This window comes from Cervus elaphus, chromosome 3 (assembly GCF_910594005.1).
Source record: "Cervus elaphus chromosome 3, mCerEla1.1, whole genome shotgun sequence".
In the NCBI taxonomy this organism is placed as follows: Eukaryota; Metazoa; Chordata; class Mammalia; order Artiodactyla; family Cervidae; genus Cervus; species Cervus elaphus.
Genome location: NC_057817.1, coordinates 49,013,263 through 49,031,949, shown reverse-complemented (window position 1 = coordinate 49,031,949; position 18,687 = coordinate 49,013,263). Strand labels below are relative to the sequence as shown.

At 46.1% G+C, this 18,687-nt stretch overlaps 1 protein-coding gene across 1 annotated transcript in view; it reads right to left on the bottom strand.

The window, feature by feature from the left end:
* Positions 1-18,687, bottom strand: part of PPM1H (protein phosphatase, Mg2+/Mn2+ dependent 1H) — a 294,472-nt gene that overhangs the window by 71,767 nt on the left and 204,018 nt on the right. The window contains exon 6 of the mRNA XM_043888274.1: positions 7,773-7,891. Within this exon, the coding sequence (XP_043744209.1) occupies positions 7,773-7,891 (119 nt within the window). The remainder of the gene's footprint in view (positions 1-7,772; positions 7,892-18,687) is intronic.

Below are 18,687 nucleotides of genomic sequence, written 5' to 3'. Positions count from 1 at the left end.
CCTGTGAGTGTATAGTGAGTGAGTGGACGATCATTGCGGGGCATCTCTTTCCTTTCTCCTCCCCGTGGGCTGACCACGCCGGCCTGTCTCGGTTCCCAACCATTTGTAAAGATCTCTCGGCCTCCGCTGGCCTCACAGGCAGAGCCGGGGGGAGGAGGGCAGGGAGCGAGGGGTCATTTATCACTGTCGGGACATGTGCTGCACACGGCAGGGTTGGCTCTGCTCCCTGCTGCTCCTGCAGCCAGAGGTGCAAACCTTGAAAAAATGCAGAACATGCACCTCGAAAATATCCATTCATCATCGCAGCTTGGGGAACGTGGGAGCGGCCCCTCCCGACGTGGGGTTGACCCGCTCTGCCTTCAGCCTGGGTCCCACCGAGCTGGGAACACGGGGACGTCTCAGGGACCTAACCCCTGTCCCAGCCAACCCCCAATCTACTACAATCTCCCGAGGTTTGGGGTTAAAATTCTCTGAGATGCCATCCAAACCCCTCTTCTCTCCATTAACTCTGATTTCCAGATTGCTTTCCACCATCAGACTGCAGCCAAGGTGGCCCATAATCATTAAATTATGAAAATACCAGTGGCTGGGAGGAAATGAATCCCAGGTTTAACTCAGGAATGGCCTGCTTTCTTGTGAAGTGATTATAAAATTAAAATGTGCTATTTCTCTGGTGAGTATAAAAAGCCTCCTTGGTGAAGTCTATGGCCCCACAGTAATGTCAGGATTTGCAACAAGGAGGGACTGCACGCACCTCAACCATGGAAGTCAGGGACTTCTGCAGGTAAATTTCCAAAGACTGGGTTAAAGGTGATTAAAATCAAGAAGAGGAGGAGGACAGGGTTTGAATTTTCCAATTACTCTTGAAAACTCAAAAGTCAAGCTGCTAGAAAATGCAGGCTTTCTGAGCAGGACTAATAATGCTGAGCTAATTAGACCCACAGCATATAAATTCAGCCCAAAGGAGGGACACTGTCCCTTTAAAAACTGCCTGGGGATCAGTGGAAAAGCTAATGAGGAGTGTCAGTTGGGGCTGCTTTTTTAAGGTGGTCCTCGGGAGGACACAGCCTGGGGTTTCTGTAACAGGGCTTCTGTGCTTGGTTCAATAAATCAATTTATATTAAAACGCGGGTACAGCTCTGGAGCTGGCTTCATAAAGCGTTCTTCGGCGTTTCTCAATCTGCTTATCCCCTTCCCTGTCAGCCTGCCTGAATGCAACATCAGAGGGCATTGAAAAGAGCAATAAAGAAGAAGATGGAAGAAACTAAACTGTTTGTGAAACTTGACCCAGCAGCTCCACCCCACGCTGGGGGCTGCCTCTGGTGAGTTTCTCTCCAGAAGATGTTGGGATGGTTGGTAAGAAGTCCAGTGCTGGGGGGTTGCAGCGCTCAACCCGGAGCTGGGCTCCAGGCTGCACCCTGAGAATAAATGTCAACCTCAACCAGAAAGGAAAAGGGCTGCAAGTTAAGCTGCTTTTCAACCTGATCCTCAGGGTCTGAAAGTGTCTCCAAGAAGTGAGAGAAAAAAACAAGATGAATAAAAGTGCCAACGGCTGGCACAGTCTAGGAGGTGGCAGAGAGGGGGGGACAGAGGAGGGAGGTGTGTTACTGACCAGGGCAGATGGAATGGGTCTTCCTTCAGACTGGCCAGCAGGCTTGCCAGTAAGGGACTGCTGCAGACCAGACGTCCCTAAACACAATGACCTTTGCCCCCGAAGGTCTGAAAACTAGAGGGAAGCCCATCTCCCACTTCTGGACTTGGAGTCCAGCAGCAGCAGGGTCAGAAGCCACCGAACATGGCCACAACATTCTGTTCTCCCCATCTTGGCTCAGCTGTCTTTTTAACTCCTTGCTACGGGGTTGTTCAATCACAGACAGCTCCCGGCATCGTCCTCCACCCCAGTTAAACCCTTACGTTACCCAGACTGCAGTGCCATCTGCTAAGACTTTGTGTGATGACGGAAATGTTCTATATCCGTCATGTCCACTTCAGTGGCCATGAGCCACATGTGGCCACTGAACAACTGAGATGCAGCTGCTGTGACGCGGGAAACCAATTTTTACTTTTAATTAATTTTAACTAATTTAGATTGAAATGGTCCCCGGCGGTGAGTGGCCACTCTGCCAGAGAGGACATGGAACAGAAAAGTTTTCCTTTGCCTTCAAAAAGGTAGTGAACGCTGAGAGAAGAAAATGGCGGTGGACGCCACTCTGTTCCCAAGGGGAAAGCCTCTGATTTATCAGCTCTCAGTTTCAAGGGAAATAGAGGAGGGAACAATTACCCTGATGCGTCATCAAGTTGGAATCACAAAAGAGTTAAGGGCTGCAAGAGACAGAAGTGAAAGGTTACCATCACTGGAATTTTCCTAATGGAATCTGTCTTTTTCAGAAGCTCGGAAAAGCAACGCAAAGCCCACCCCCTCTGGAGGTTGGCAGAGAAGGGCACAGGAAGTGTTTTATAAACAAGCGGCCCCGGGCTCGGGATTTGCCCAGGGCCCCAGAACCTGGGCAGAGTGAGGGCCGGTACCCAAGCAGCACTCTCTTTCCTAAGCAAGCCATGCTGTCTCATGTTACTGGTCCCTGAAATCAGACCATCATAAACGTTAAAACGGCTTTGCTTAAAGAAAGAATTTTGGTGTACTTTACTGTTAACCAGAACCATCTGGAAGCAATCTTGCATTCACACGATGGACTTGTCCTCTTTGGCCCTCGCTCTCAACAAATCCCATCAGCCCAGGAACAGCTGCTGGAGAGTCTGGCCCAAAGCCAGGGGTGAAGCGCTGGCCCCCTCCCGTGTGCGCTGGGGTGTGTGTGGGGGGGCCCAGCCTTGCTCGTCACCCCATGCGGCCAGACCCAGAGCACAAAGAACAGAGATCCTACACGAGAAAGCCAAGTCGCCGCCGCCACAGGAGCGGGCACTCGGGGCCACAGAGCCAGCTGTGAGAAACGGTTGTTTTAGCTCGGGAACACAGATGCCTGCCAGCAAATTACGGCCGGAGACGGCTCAGAGGGGAGTGGGTCAGGACGCTGGGCTCACAATGTCAGCTAGTGAGCATCGTGCGACAGACGGCAGCTTCACACAAAGGGCTGGGGAGGAGGGACACGGCTCGTACCAAGTCCAAGGCCAAGGTTCTGGCGCCAGGACCAAGGACATCTGGCACGGAAGGTTAAGAGCTGGGACATGCCAGGGACCGACTCAGCATCCAGGGTGCTGTTAGAAAATGCCTTTGTGGGGCTTTCCTGGCGGCTCAGAGGTAAAGGATCTGCCTGCCAATGCAGGAGACATGGGTTCGATCCCTGGTCTGGGAAGATCCCCCCTCATGCCGCAGAGTAAGTATGCCTATGTGCCACAATGGAGTCTGCGCTCTAGAGCTCAGGAGCTGCAACTACTGAAGCCTGCTTGTCCTGGAGCCCATGCTCCACAGAAGAGAAGCCAGCACACAAAGACCCACCCACCACAGTTAAAAAAAAAAAAAAAAACCACACGCAAAAAAACAAAAGAAACAAAACTTGATTTATAAAATAACTTTAAAAAAAGAGAGAGAGAGGGGGGAAAAAAAAGCCTGCGTAAATCAAACCACTGTGCAAACCACCTGAGCAGAAAGGAGGTGGGGGAGCCAGGGACGAGACAGATTTCATCAGGAAGGTCTGGGTGACAATAACCTTTTGTCCTCTATACAATCTGGGCCTGCCAAGCTCCATGGTCTCCGAGAAAGCACGAGGGTGGGAGAGAAAGAATCCCCATCCGAAGGCAACAGACTCATCCTTAATTATGAGAGCAGGCTTCCCGGAGCTGACATCCTCTCCCATACTTCCTCTCGGCTGCAGACACACCACGGAAAGCTGGCAGGATGCTCCTCTAATGAGAGCGGTCAATTTTCCTAAGTAAAGGAAATCTGGTGCTTTGGGGATCGTCCCCATCATCACCACCCCCAAACCACACACAGACTTCTAGTGACGAGTGTGAAGCATCACAGTTTAATTTGGCCAACAGTCCACTGGGTCAGATTGAGAACTGGAAAAATGACTACCTCGGCAGCTCCCGAAATGTTTTATTTCATCCTCTTGTCCTCTAAAGGGCTGGCAAGGAGACACTGATCTGGGTAGATGGAGGTCCCCTGCTTAAATTTCCACCATAGCTCAAAACTGAATAATCATGTCTAATCTCACTCTGAAGAAAAGTTGATCCATTGTATCAGAAAAAGCCCCAGGCTAAGAATCAGAAGCCTGGGTTATTCTGACATTTTTGCATTCCTGGCCACTTAAGTAAGTGTAAACCACTTAATCCCTCTCAGCCTCACTTTGCTCAGCTGCAAAATGGGAATGAGGAGGAGGACTCCTCTTTTGGCATTTGACAGTTTAGCACCAGACTGAACAGTGTACCCCTGAAGTGAGGTCACCTGGGTTCACAGACTGGCTTCTCCCCTTACCAGTTGAACGACTTTGAGCAACTTGGCCCATGTGCCTCAGTTTCCTCATCTGTAAAATGGACCTAGTTCACAGGAAGTGTGTAAAGGCCTCATCGCAGTTGGTGCCTGGCCCTTAGCTGTCTCCCTCACTGTTAGCCAGCCCCATGACCAGTAGGGACAAGCAGGCAGATAAACATTTCCACAACTAAGTCTTTGCTACAAGGTTTCAACAGCTTGGCAATGGATGAACCCTTACTTGTTAGAAAGGTTTACAAGTTCACAGGCCAAGACTAATTCTGAAGCCAAGAAACATAAAGGAGGGTTGGGGTGAGGACATACCTGTCTCCTTGAGCATGATGCATTCCCAACACCCACCAGTCCACCTTCAACCAATCCCAGCACCTTGGCAGTAATTTAGGGCTTTCATGGAAAAAGAGGCTGCAGATCCTTGTCTCTTTCTGTTTAATTCATTTGCCAGCCCTTCTCTAATAGACAACTCAGAAAAATAGGAAACTGGGAGTCCATGTTTCTTAGGTCCTGAAAAAATAACTGCTAGGTTTGAGGTTTTCCATTAGAGGTGAAAAACATTTTTTAAAAGAACTCATTAAAGCTGGGAGGTGGGCAGAAGGAGTTTACATAGGCAGTAGTCTAAATTGGTTTTAAACTTCCCAACTTCTTCCAACAAAGATAGATCCCTCCTTTTCCGTAAGTGTCATTTTCAAATCCTAAGTAACAACAGATAGGAAATAAACAAAGATGTACATCAATCTCCACTTGTAGCCAAAGTTGTGAGCCTACAGCCACACAGGGAACTTTGCTGAAACAAATGAGCAAATCACATCTGACCGAAGTCATTCTCAGTCTTGGCTCCTTGGTTATTTGGTACCTTGTGGAGTTCTGCACAGTTAAATACAGCCCATTTATGGACTGTTCACTTGCTTAAGACCCTGCTAATGCGTGTGCATGCCTGCATGTTAGATAGAGAGCAAAAGAGAATAACTGTGTGTGTATAAAGCTGGATGTAATCTAATCCTGAACTTATCTACGTTTAAAAAAAACTGTAAAAAGGGGTAATCTTTAGCCATTTGTTTACCAAGTTTGTTGTGACTGCTGAGATCTAATTTGCCTTTTTGGCATAGAAAGAAAATACAAACAGCCTTGCCTCAAGCTCAACATGGCTTGTGTGCTGGCTTCTCATTCCTACCCGTTCCATCAACCATCTGTGTGTCCGCCACCCCCATCAACTTCTGTCAATCACACCTTTCATCCAATAATCACAGCCTGTCGACTACATGTCAGGCACAGGATGAGGAACCCAGCTGCCCCTCTGGGGGCTGACAGACCCCTATAATTAGAGGAACTGATGACTTACCCCTGACATTTATCCCTTGACCAAAACCATCTAGTTTCTTGTTTATTTCCTTGCCTTCTCTGTTTTCTGCTTCCATCCCTCTATTTGGCTCTGGAGATCTCATATCCAAATTTCTGTGATAGTTTTTCTCTAGATATCTGAATCTGCTTTCTCTCCTGGTCATTCTCCCTCTCTTACTGTACAATAACCTTCCTAAAGCATTGCTTTTATCATTTCATTCTCCTCAGCAACACAAAAGTGTAACCAGCAGGGTCTCACTGTAAACCTCAATTTCTCTGTCTGGCTTCCCACATTCTCAGTTATGCTCTCCCGGTACCATCTCAGCCTGACTTCCTACAGCCACACTCTCCCCCCATTTTGGCCATTTTCCACGCTGTCTCTTAGCTTTGCTCTTTCTGTTTATGTGTTTATAACCACGTGGGTTCCTAACCCGGAATGGTTTTCAGTCCACCTTTCAAATTCTACAAAGACCAGACCAAACGCCTCCACGGTTTTCTGAATTACATGAACCCTCACCTGAAACTTCTCTGTAAGGAGTGCTGATTCTGCTGATTGAATAAAAATGCATTTGCAAGAAAACCCAGTCTGGAGCAACAAAACTTCAGAGCTCAGAGCGGCAAACATAGTAAACCCTTTCTGATAAATCCAATCATGTTTTAGAGCAGGAGTAAGTTTGTTTTTTTTTTTATTTTTTTTTTTTCCAGTGGGTTTTGTCATACATTGATAGGAGTAAGTATTTTTAAAGCCCTGCTGCAACCACTCAAAGGCTCTGTTGTCGCATGAAGTGACAGATCAAACATAAACAAAAGAATGTGACTGTACTTTTCAAAGTTATTTACAGGCAGAGGTGGTGGGGGGGTGGAATTTGGTTCTCAGGCTGCAATTTGCTTACCCTGCTCTAGAAGAAGGGTGGATACTGGTGAGGATCTCTTTGGATGACAAAAGACAACTGGACATGTCTCAGGATAGCCTCTGATCCTGGCCGGGTAGCTCCACTATTCCTTTAAGACAGTGCGTACCCTTGGAGTGGATTTTCAGCCTAACAGTCATCCCCATGGGAATTTGGGCTGTGACCATCTGTTACTGCTATTTTAGTCCAACAAGAAGAGATAATGGAATCTACTTTGTACCCTGTGCTGGGGACGGGGCAAGGAAAGAGGCCGCTGTCCCATTCTGCTGTCCTCCAGACTGGCGAGGGGCTCCCTGGTCAGGACCGCGGGGTCTTAGAGCAAACTTCCCCCCCCCCCCCCGCTCCTTTGTGCCAGCCACTCTCCCCTCGCTTCGTCCTTACGCCAACCTTATGAAGTCTTCGTACTTCATCATCATATCTATTTTCAGTTGGAACAAACAGATGAGGTCTTAGTCAATGTTAACTACTGACCCACAGAAATGGTTTGGGTGCCTTATATAGGTAGGTGTGTTTGGAGAATATGATGCCCTTTGTCAAGAGCTCTTTTGTGGCGAAATGTGGTGAAATAATGACAGCTCATTACCGCTGGTCCTTACACCCACCCTTCAGAGAATATTCTTTTCATTTTATTCATGGGAAACTGAACTCGTAGGGGTTAAGTAGTTTATCCAACTCGGCCTATTCAGAAAGGTCAGAGTTATGATTCAAATCCAAGCTGGTCTGGCCAAATAGAGCTTTGGCTCATTCCTTTGAGCCCTGTTACCTCCTTAAGTAACTGTGACCTAAAAAAAACCAAGTTTAATGTGTTTTAAAAGCCCCCAAATTCCTGCTCTGTGTGAAGTGGGGGATTACATCAGCTTGGTGGGTCGAGTGTCCTTAGGGAGGGCCTCGGAGAGCAGAGGAGCAAACCAACACCCAGATCTGAGAGCAGCAGCAGCAGGATTAGACCCTTTTCCTTCCCCACCAGCCCAGGGCTCCGCCTGCACCTCCTGATCCAAACTGCAGAACTGACTTTTCGTGGCGGCGACGCTGCCTTCACGGACACCGTGGCAGTGCCCAGGCAGAGGGAGGCATGTTCTTACCAGCCTGTCATATTAAAATCCCTGTAGAGCATCTTCTTTCCAAGTTCCTTCCTCTGTACTCTCCTTGGAAACTCCAAATGTGTGAACTCATTTCCCAGCAAGTGAGGCTGCATGAATGCCTAATAGCAAAAAGAGAAGAAGAAGGGAAAAAAAAAAACCACACATATTTAGAGGAAAAAAATAAGACCCAAGGATGCTCTGCAAATTGACACAGGCCACATTTATGAAATTAGAAAACGGTTCTCAAATTTTTCAGGGAGATAAATAGATTCAAGAACCTGAATACAATATCAACAAATAAAAATCATGAATGTAATTTATAAAAAGACATGACTTTTTCATGTGAGATGATAAATTAATTGTAATCGGAGAAATGTATCTCTAAAGCAAGAAAAAGGTTCACTTTTTAATTCAAATTCAAGATGGCTTCACTTGGCTGAACGGCCGGAAAGCTCACCCTGACTCTCTCCGCTTGCCTCCTGCGCATGTTCCTAGTTATCATGGCCTTGGCTCTGCAAGCTGCGTGTGGGTCTCCATGTCAACACAATGGCCTGAGAGAGAGGGCTGGGGCTGCATGCACCAGACAGGAACTTTCTCTTGGATCCCCTCCATTTTGCTCTGCAGTAATTTGATCATGTAATTGGAAGACTGCTCCAGAGCAGATGGCTTCTTCCCCTCCCCCAAATCTCTGTTCACACTACACAAGTCTTGAGCAAACAGCCACTTAGGGGATCGCTGTGAAAAAACAAACAGTCTCATTGTCACGCTCCAAATTCAAATCCAGTTATCCAAGAGACAAAATGCTCAAGTATGAACGTCCCTGCTTGGAGTCGACACATCGTAAGCAGTTGCCCTGGGTCTGCCCTGTACCAGGCCATATACCTGCTTGTTAGTGGTGTGCTGGAATGGTTCCCTCTCCTTCTCTGGCAGAGAAAAGAGTGAGCAGAGCAGATCACGGCCCGGCACCGCAGGAGAACCAGGGCTCCCTGCCACAGGACAGATGGCCGTGTCCTTGGCCTGCTGGAAATAGACGTCTCCCGCAGCCTCGTTCCCAGGACCCGACACCAACCGATCTCCCACTGATTCTCATGGTGGTTCAGAGGTCTCTGTCAGATGCTAGCCATTAGCAGCCAAGTGTATTAGGAGTCAGACGAAGCCAGCTGAACTCTCCCCAGGCTGGTCAGATTGGACCAGCCAACAGAACTCTGAGCTAGGGATGCTACGCAGGCGTGGGGACAGGAGGGGCAGGACTGAGGGTGAGAAGAGGGGCTGTCCTGTCTGCTATATCCCCGAGAGGGTCCAGGTCAGGGGGAAATTCTGCAGTTTCTCTGAGGGGCTTTGAAACCTCTGCTGGGAATGAGGCTTGTGCTGCCTACAAGTGTCAAGGACACGAAAACACTGGGTTTTACAGAAAGGAAGAAGGGAGCCAAAACTCATAGCACAGGTCAATGGGGTGGGCTTTGGATTCGAATCCAAGTTCTGCATTTATAAGCTCAGTGGTTTTCCTGGGTGACTTAACTGCTTGGGCCTCAGTTTCTTTACTTGCACATTGAGACTAATTGCAGATTTATCTCATACTATTTGAATAATGAAATGACATCTAAAGTGCATTGATCATGATGGTCTCTGTTTATAAAAAGAAAATAATTTATCCATCCAATGGTTGTCAAGTCTTATGTAGTATTTTGTGAGCTCTCATTTCACACCCCTCACAATCTTAGGGCAGGACCTACTCTGTGGGGCCCACTGCAAAGGGAAAATATGGAGCCATGAATCAAAATTAAAAATTTCCAGATGGCAACCGTGGAGCATTAAGCCAAGTGCAGGCTCTGGGCAACTGCAGAAATCGCATCCTTGAGGGCAGCTGTACCTACAGAGTAGATACAATTTCATTCCCCTCCTTTATTTTGGTCTACCCACAAGAACTAAGGACCAAAGGCATTAGTAGTCCGTGAACGGCACCATCTGTCATATACCCTCTGTCATCTCTCAAAATTTTGGGACCATATCAGCATGGTGTTTTTGTCTATCCCTTACCTTCTAAGCTGGAGTAACACTGACCTAGGGGTTGCTACATGTCAGGCACTTGATACACCTTATGTTATTACCTTGGCAATTCTATGAAGCCGATGTCATAGACTCAATTTACAAATGAAGAAACTAAGGTTCAGAGAGGTTAAGACACCTACCCTAAGGTTATCAGCCAGGAACGGGTGATTCTAGGGTGTGAGCTTAACATCAAACCCATAACCTCCATCCTAACCCACATGTTGGTCCTTTAACCTGCACACACATTAACAAAAAACAGTAAACAGGCACCAACAGGCCTGTTTCCATGCCAAGTCTGAGCCACAAATAGGCACATGTGAGGATCTAGTGAATAAAAACATTACAGATCTGCACACAGCTTGGCCACAACAATGTTCTTCAAATAGTGAGAAGAAATCGTTGAATAACACTAGTGATTAAAGTAGTACAAAAACAGACAAAAGGATTCTGTGCGATCACATACAAAGGGTTAGAGAGGGTGTGTAATTACACAGAAAGAGCAAACATACATTTACAAAAAGCAGGCTGTCACACAATATGCGTCTGTGAGAGTGCATGTATAGAAACTTACGTGTATCGGGTCACAGATACACAGATCTATCAGACTCTGAGAGATCGCGGAGGACAGAGGAGCCTGGAAGGCTACAACCCTACAACCACAGGGTTGCAAAGAGTGGACACGACTTAGTAACTGAACAACAAAAACATTTAACATACGTGTATACATGAGTGAGTATGCACGTGTATAAATACGGGTACATGATACACACACACACACACACACACACACATATACCGTAACAAACAGGTTACGACCCAAAAGCCATGACTAAGTACATTCTGTACCCTCGTGCCTTTACCATTGGAATGTTCGCCTGGGCACTTGTATCAGAAGTCTGCAGGGTAGCTACTACCGACAGGGGCCACCACGCCTCTCCCTCTGGGGATGGGCAGGCTCAAAGGGACCTTGAACCCTCGGTCACCTGTGATATCCATTGTCCCTTCACATGCAGAGACTTTCAGGATCTCAACAAACCACCTGCTTCTCCTGTTATAACAAGAGGCTATTGTAGTCCATCAATTCTAAGACACCTTTTATTAGATGCGCCATTAGTTACCTCCAAGGGAGGGGGGGAAAGCTGCCAATTACACTAGGCATAATGCTTTCTAATCCCTTCAATTTTTTAATTGATTATTTTTAAAGATCCTTTCAATGTAGGCTAAAACTATTATCTATCACTGTTTTGCAGGTTTCCCTGGTGGCTTAGATGGGAAAGAATCCTCCTACAATGCAGGAGACATGGGTTCGATCCCTGGATCGTGAAGACCCCCTGGAGAAGGACATGGCAACCCACTTTAATATTCCCACCTGAGAAATCCCGTGGACAGAGGAGCCTGGTGGGCTACACAGTCCATGGGGGTAGCAAAAAGTCTGATATGACCTGGCAACTAACACTAACACACATTTTGCATATTTAGGAAGGAATATGTAAATGAAGAATACCTGTTAAGGTTGTTCCAAAACATTTTCACATTTAGGATCTGATGGCACTCATCACTTTCCAGTTCTGAGTTACCCTGTGTTCGTGATTTTCCCACAAGAGCCGGCTCTGTTTCGGGGGCTCACTGGGTTTAACAACTTGTAGAAGCACCACAAGCCTCAGAGGCAGGGGTGCGGAGACCTGAAGCAGGCTGTGTCATCCTCCAGAGTCGGCTTTCTTCTGCCGCCTACTTGGGGGAAGCCAGTTCCCTGAGTCCCCCTGCTGGGCTGGAACTCCCCAGGGACAGCAGCGCTTCCCTTTAGTCTGCGGGCTTGTCCTCCAAGTTGCTGCGTGAGCGCCTGTTCTGAACTTCAGTCCTCCTCTACTGACGTCTGCTTACGCCTGGGAGATGACATCCGTGTCATGTTGGACACTGGGCTGACAGCAGCAATCAACTGTTAACCTCAGGTGTGTCCAAAGAGAGAGAAAAGGTCCCTCATCTCCGAGGAATTACTGTGGTACTCAACCCCCACTGATACGATGCCACCCCCTTGGGTTTCTCTCTCTGATCATTTCTCTTCCTCTGGCTAGCTGCCACAGCACATTTCACATGTTACGTGACACATGAGCCGTTATAGTCTTGCCCGCCATAGAATGCATGTGTATCCCACGTGTACTGAGGACATATCCTGCCTCCTGGTGTATTTTTGAAAGTGAAAGTGTTAGTTGCTGAGTTGTGTCCAACTTCTTGTGACCCCATGGACTGCAGCCCACCAGGGGCCTCTGTTCATGGATTCTCCAGACAAGAATACTGGAGTGGGTAGCCATTCCCCTCTCCAGGGGATCTTCCCGGCCCAGGGATTAAACCCAGGTCTCCTTCATTGCAGGCAGATTCTTCACCAGCTGAGCCACCCGGGAAGTTCTTTTCACTGTGCTTTAAAATGACCATTCCCATCCTAACCGTAGGCTTCCTTCTTAGCAGCACTTTTGATACTCAGCCCAGTTTTATTTGTCAGACCTGATGGAGTTACTGACGTTAAAGAAAGAAACAACTCCAGAATTAAGTACAAGTAGAACAAATAGGTGGATGATGGATGAAAAATGAGATGCTACAATATAATGGGACATATACGTGTTGTTTTCTGAGAAACATGCTTATTAGTGTACCTTTTCGTGCAATACTCATGAAAGTTTGCAAAGTCTATCAAGTTGTCATATCAAAATACCACAGACAGAGGGATTTAAAGCAGCAAAAAATTATTTCTCACAGACTGGAGTCTGGGAAGTCTAAGATCAAGATGCCCGCAGATTTGCTGCCTGGTAAGGACTCTTCCTGGCTTGCACACTGCAGCCTTCTTGCTGCACCTCACAAGCTTTCCTCTATGCTCTCATGGGGAGAGAGAAATCGAGCATGCTGGCATCTCTTCTTATCAGGAAACTAACCCTATCAAATCAGGGCCCACTCTTATGACCTCATTTAACCTTAATTACTTCTGTAAAGGTCCTATCTCCAAATTCGGTACACTGCGGGTGAGGGTTTCCACAGGAATGTGAGGGGAGGAATACACACCTTCAGTCCATAACATGGTCTTGTACGTACTTATGTTTATATAGGTACATACACTCAAAGTCATCAAAATATTACACAGTATTATCTTACGGTTTCCTTTCTAACTTACCTATATTCATGAATACGTCTACCAGTAGATATGGATTATTTTCATTTGGAAAATACTCTCAAATTTATTATTTTTTGAGAAGCCAGGTTTTAAACTAGGTCTGAGAAAACTGTTGAGAGGAGTTTTACAGCCCTTTCATATTCCAAAAATCTGAGTCACTGGAAGGGGCCAGCCCAGGTAGACACCTGACGCCAATGCAGGCGATGCTGAAGCCCTCTGCAGCCCAACGGCCCAGCACAGAGACATTCTGTTCTCAGAAGCCGAGTGGCCCAGCAACTTGGGAACTCAGAAACTTCTTTAGGACCTGCCCAGCATCCAAGCAACACAGACTGCTTAGTGTTACTTCACTAGTGCTGGCCTGCCCTGCTGGAAGCACTGCTCAAGTCAGCATTCTGGAATCTTGAGCCTCAAAAGTGACTTAACTCATAATACATGTAGGCACTACACAGACACAGTTTAGAGTCTGCAAAACGTGGGAGCTGGAATGCGTTAGGTTCCTTTCAGCAATAAAATCCAATGATTTTCTGACTCCAAACTTGCAGGATTCACGGACTGTTCTGGCATGGATTTTTACTCCACTCCTCATACCCGGCTGCTCATAAACATAGGCATAACGACTGCCCCTTCCCCAGGCACAGCTAAGGATGCTGGCGTATCAGAAACGTGGACTGTAATGGGATCGACATCCCAGATGGGAGCAAGCACACGTTAAGGCCCCAGGTCCACCTGTGAAATGAAAATTCTCGACACTCTCCGACACATTCCCTATTTATCTGCTTTGCTGAATATATTTTAGCTTTCTCGCTTTGATGGCACTATTTGGATATCTGTATGTCAGAAACATCTGCACGGTGACGCAAGTAACACCAGCTACACTTGAATATGTTCATTATTTTTAAAACCTCAGCTACACTCTAGTGCCCAGCATAGCACTGACCACAGTAAAGACGCTAAGTATTTGCTGGAGGAATGAATACAGAACATTCTGACCTGCTTTACACAGTCACCTTTCAGCGACTATTACTTTGTAAAGTAAGACAACATAGCTTTCAATCACTAGAAAAAGATAAAACTAAGATCCATGGCATTTACAATCCTGGACGCACATTACATATTTTGGATTTAGTTAAGCTTTTTTTTTTTTTTAATAATTTCATAGATATCTTCCTGTAAATTCTCAAGAATGTGGATACACTTATACCACGGAAAACTTCATGATATTCCACAGTCCTAAGAATACCTAAATATATTGCCTCTTCTCTACCTAATAAGCATGCCGACTAGAAACCTAGAGACATATTTTACACTAAAATCCAATTTCAACTGTGCTAGCCTGCCCCATGTTAAAAAAAACAAAAACAAAACCCAGCAGACTAGACTTCTTTTTGTACCTCTATTTATCCTAAATTTTGAGGCTCTCCCTCAAGGAAGCATAACTGAATGCTTCCAACTAAAGGGAGGGGATGGAGGTACATCTGGAGCTTGGCTGTGTACCACAAACGGCACCTGGGGGAAAAGGCTTGGTAACCACTGCCCTGGCAAAACCACAGGCAGGTGGCCGAGAGTCTTCTAAGGACTCTAGAGAGTGTAGGTTTGCTGGAAAAAAAAAAAGAGGGTGGAACATATCCTTGCCACTTAATGAGAATACATTTCCAGACATGGCTATGCCTGGTCAGGAACAAGAAGAAGTTTCTCTAGGGAAAGGATGCTGGAGTCCGCTGTACCAAGAACTGGCAGGATTCAGAGATGGGGCAGGAGGGTCGAGCATCTTCTGGCTGCGCTCCTCTCTGGTCCTGAGCGGAAACCAGCTTCCAGGGAAGAGGAGGCAGGTGAGCACAGCACCGTGAAGACACACAGCCGTCACATCTCAGTGACAGCCTCTGAGTCACAGAGGGACTGAGCCGTAACAGGAGGGAACAACCTGAAGAAGAGAGGCCTTCTGGAACGTTCCAGAAAGTCTCACGAGAGCAGAGTGCACCCCTGAACCCAGCTCTGTCTTGCTCCAGAGCCCATGGACCTGAGCCCCGCCATCCTGGGATGGGGGAGAGCTCTGAGCATCCCGGCATGGCAGGGAGAAAACGGGGAGTGGAAGCAGGAATCCAGATCCCAGGGATGGGTATGTACCTACTGGGTCCTGGGGGAGGCTGAGCACCAGGCCTCCTGCAGACACTGAGATGGTGGTTCCCAAGGTTACTAAAAATTGCCTGCTCAGGAACACAAAATGTTCCCTTCTTTTAATAAATCTTCCTTCTGCTGCTTTGTGATCAGCTTGCCAGTGAGTAGTGAGAGTCAATAAGGGGGACTGTGCCGGGTTTTGGGGGTATCCAGCCAATGGAATTCAAGCAATTAACACATAAGCTCCTGCAGGTATGGGAACCAGGGGTTAGGGATTCAAAGAATTAAAAGCTTAGAGCTCATGCACTGGCGGGGGAGAATGAGGAAGGCTTATAGGTGGGAATGGAACTATCTTCAAGAGTAAGGAACAAAGAGTGGGGTCACTGGGTGGGGTCAGAGAAAATCTGAAAAGGATTTTTGTTCATTATTTAAAAATTTTTTTAATTAAAAAAAATTTTAAAAAATTGATGTATAGTCACTTTACAGTGTCTCAGCAAAGTGATTCAGTAATGTGTATAAGTGTTTTTTCAGATTCTTTTCCATTATAGATTATTACAAAATACTGACTATAGTTCCTGTGCTATATAGCAGGACCTCTCTGCTTATCTCACACATAGTAGTATATATATGGGGGCTTCCCAGGTGGTGCTAGTGGTAAACCTGCCCGCCAATGCAGGAGACATAAGAGACTCAGGTTCAATCCCTGGGTCAGGAAGATCCCCTGAAGGAGGGCATGGCAACCCACTCCAGTATTCTTGCCTGCAGAACACGGCCTGAGAAGCATAGCAGGCTACAGTCCATAGGGTCGCACAGAGTCAGACATGACTAAAGCTACTTAGCGTGCACACAGTATACAAGTTAATCTCAAATTTCTGATTTATCCCTCTTCCCCACCTCCACTTCCCCTATGGTAACCATATGTTTGTTTTCTGTGAATCTATTTCTGTTTTGTAAATAAGTTTGTATCATGTTTTAGATTCCACATATGAGTGACATCATATGATATTTGTCTTTCTGTCTGGTTTCCTTCACCTAGTAGGATAACCTTCAGGTCCATCCATATTGCTGCAAATAGCATTACTTCATTCTTGTTAATGCCTAATATTCCATTGAGTGTGTGTGTGTTGTGTGTGTGTATATATATGTACATACACACACGTACACCACATCTTTATCCATTCATGTCAGTGGACATTCAGGTTGCCTCCACATCTTGCTACTAAAATAATGCTGCTACGAACACTAGGGTGCATGTATCTTTTGGAATTAGAGCTTTTGTCTTTTCCAGATATTTTCCCAGGAGTGGGGTTGCTGGATCATATGGTAACTCTACTTTTAGTTTTTAAGGAGCCTCCACACTGCTCTCCATCACGGCTGCATGAATTTACACTCCCACCAACAGTGCGGAAGTGTCTCCCATTCTCCACACCCTCTCCAGCGTTTATTATTTGTAGATGTTTTAATGAGAGCCATTCTCACTGGAATACGGTGATACCTCATTGTAGTTTTGATCTGCATTTCCCTGGTGATGAGTGATGTTGAACATTTTTTTCATGTGCCTGTTGGCCATCTGCAGGCCTTCTTTGAAAAAAATGTCTATTTAGGTCTTCTGCCCTTTTCGTGATTGGGTTGTTTGTTTTGTTGATATTGAGCTGTGTAAGCTGTTTGCATATTTTAGAAATTGAGTCCTTGTCGGTCATATCATTTGCCAGTATTTTCTTTCATCCTGTAGGTTGTCTTTTCATTTTGTTTATGGTTTCCTTTGCTCTGAAAAAGCTTTTAACTTTAATTAGGTCTCATTTGTTTATTTTTCCTTTTGTTTCCATTACTCTAGCAGATAGATTTGAAAAAATACTGCTGCAATTTATGTCAGTGTTCTGCCTATGCTTTCCTCTGGCAGAAAAGCATCTTAAGAGCTAGTCAGGTAAGGGCTTTGGGGCAAGTGCAGCAGGAGCAGACGCAAGGAGGTGGGAAGCAGCAGGGGCTCCTGGAGCAGCTCTTAGGAGAGAACAGTGTGGGACAGACAGGAGGCAGGAGTGTGGCTTCCTGGGAAACCTGTCCTGCTGCAGGAGGTCCCCTCCTGCAAAGGGTGATACACACTTGTTGCCCGACTCTTCGTGACCCCATGGACTGCAGCACGCCAGGCTTCCCTGTCCTTCACCGTCTCCCAGAGCTTGCTCAAACTCATGTCCATTGAGTCGGTGATGCCATCCAACCACCTCATCCTCGGTCACCCCCTTCTCCCCTTGCCCTCAATCTTTCCCAGCATCAGAGTAAATGAATCAAAGTACTTTTTAAAAAACCAACTTTTCAAAGAAATATACAAATGGTACAGTGCTCTGATCATGTGCATACAGGTGGGTGAATTTTCACAAATTGAACACACCATGCGGCTCGCATCCAGATTAAGCAACTGAACATTTACCAGCATGCTAGTGTCAGGACCCCATTCAAATCCTGCTGCTTCTCCCAAGGGAAGCTCTAGCCCCATACTTTCCAGCTGTGTTTGCCTGTTTCTATCCGTCCTATAGAATCCCATAGGTTGGAAGTTGAGTCTGCAAAGATTTATCCATGTTGCTGCATGTAGTTACAGCTTGTTCATTCCATCCTGTCACTGTGCAAAGTTTATTTATCCATTCTACTCTCCGTGGGCAATTGGAGAGTTTCCAATTTGGGCTCTTACAAACAGTGCTGCTATGCACAGGCTCATCTTTTGGTGTAAACAGTTGTACACACTTTGTTAGGTACACAACAAGGGGTGGAACTGCTGGGCCAAATCCTTTTTCAAAGAAGTTATTCCAACTTCCACTCCCATCAGCAGAACATGGAACGTATAAACACTCCTGTGTGAAATGAGAAGGCGCATTCCAGGATCGGAATGTAAACTCCTCTAACTAGAAAAACGGCACATGAATTAACTTCTTAAATATTCTAGACCCTTCAGTATGTGAAAGCAAGTTATTAAAATGAGGATTTTCAGTGTTCAACATAAATCTTCTTAAAAAATTGAATAACATCTCTCCTCTTTCTAGCTCTTAGGGGAAAAACTCCTGTCAGGTTATACGAGAGGAGTACTGGAAGCCTTTAAATTTCAGGATGATTTATCCAGATAGGAAGTCTAAGGTCACAAATGAAATGAATAATGTCAGCCAAGGGACTTCCCTGGTGGTCCAGTGGTTAGGAATCTGCCTTGCAGTGTGGGGGACACGGGCTCAATCCCCGGCTGGGGAACTAACAGCCCACATGCCATGAGGCAGCTAAGCCTTGACACAGCCAAATAAATAAATAAATTTTTAAAAATTAAAAAATGAAAAAAAAAAATTAAAAAATGATGCTGGCCAAGCCCAGGTGACCACTAACAGTCACACACGTGGTCAAAGGAGATGACCATTCCAGAGCCAAGGCTGCCTACCTGATGGATGTACAATTCAGGAGGAGAATATTCTACCTCGGGTTAAAAAAAAAAAAAGAAGGGAAAATGTGAAATGACTGAGACCTAAATATGTATGGATTGGAGTCTTTCATAAAGAATTCTGTCTTAATTTGTCCTTAAAATCTCAAAGTAGCAAAAGCCAAGCTTGTATAGATAAG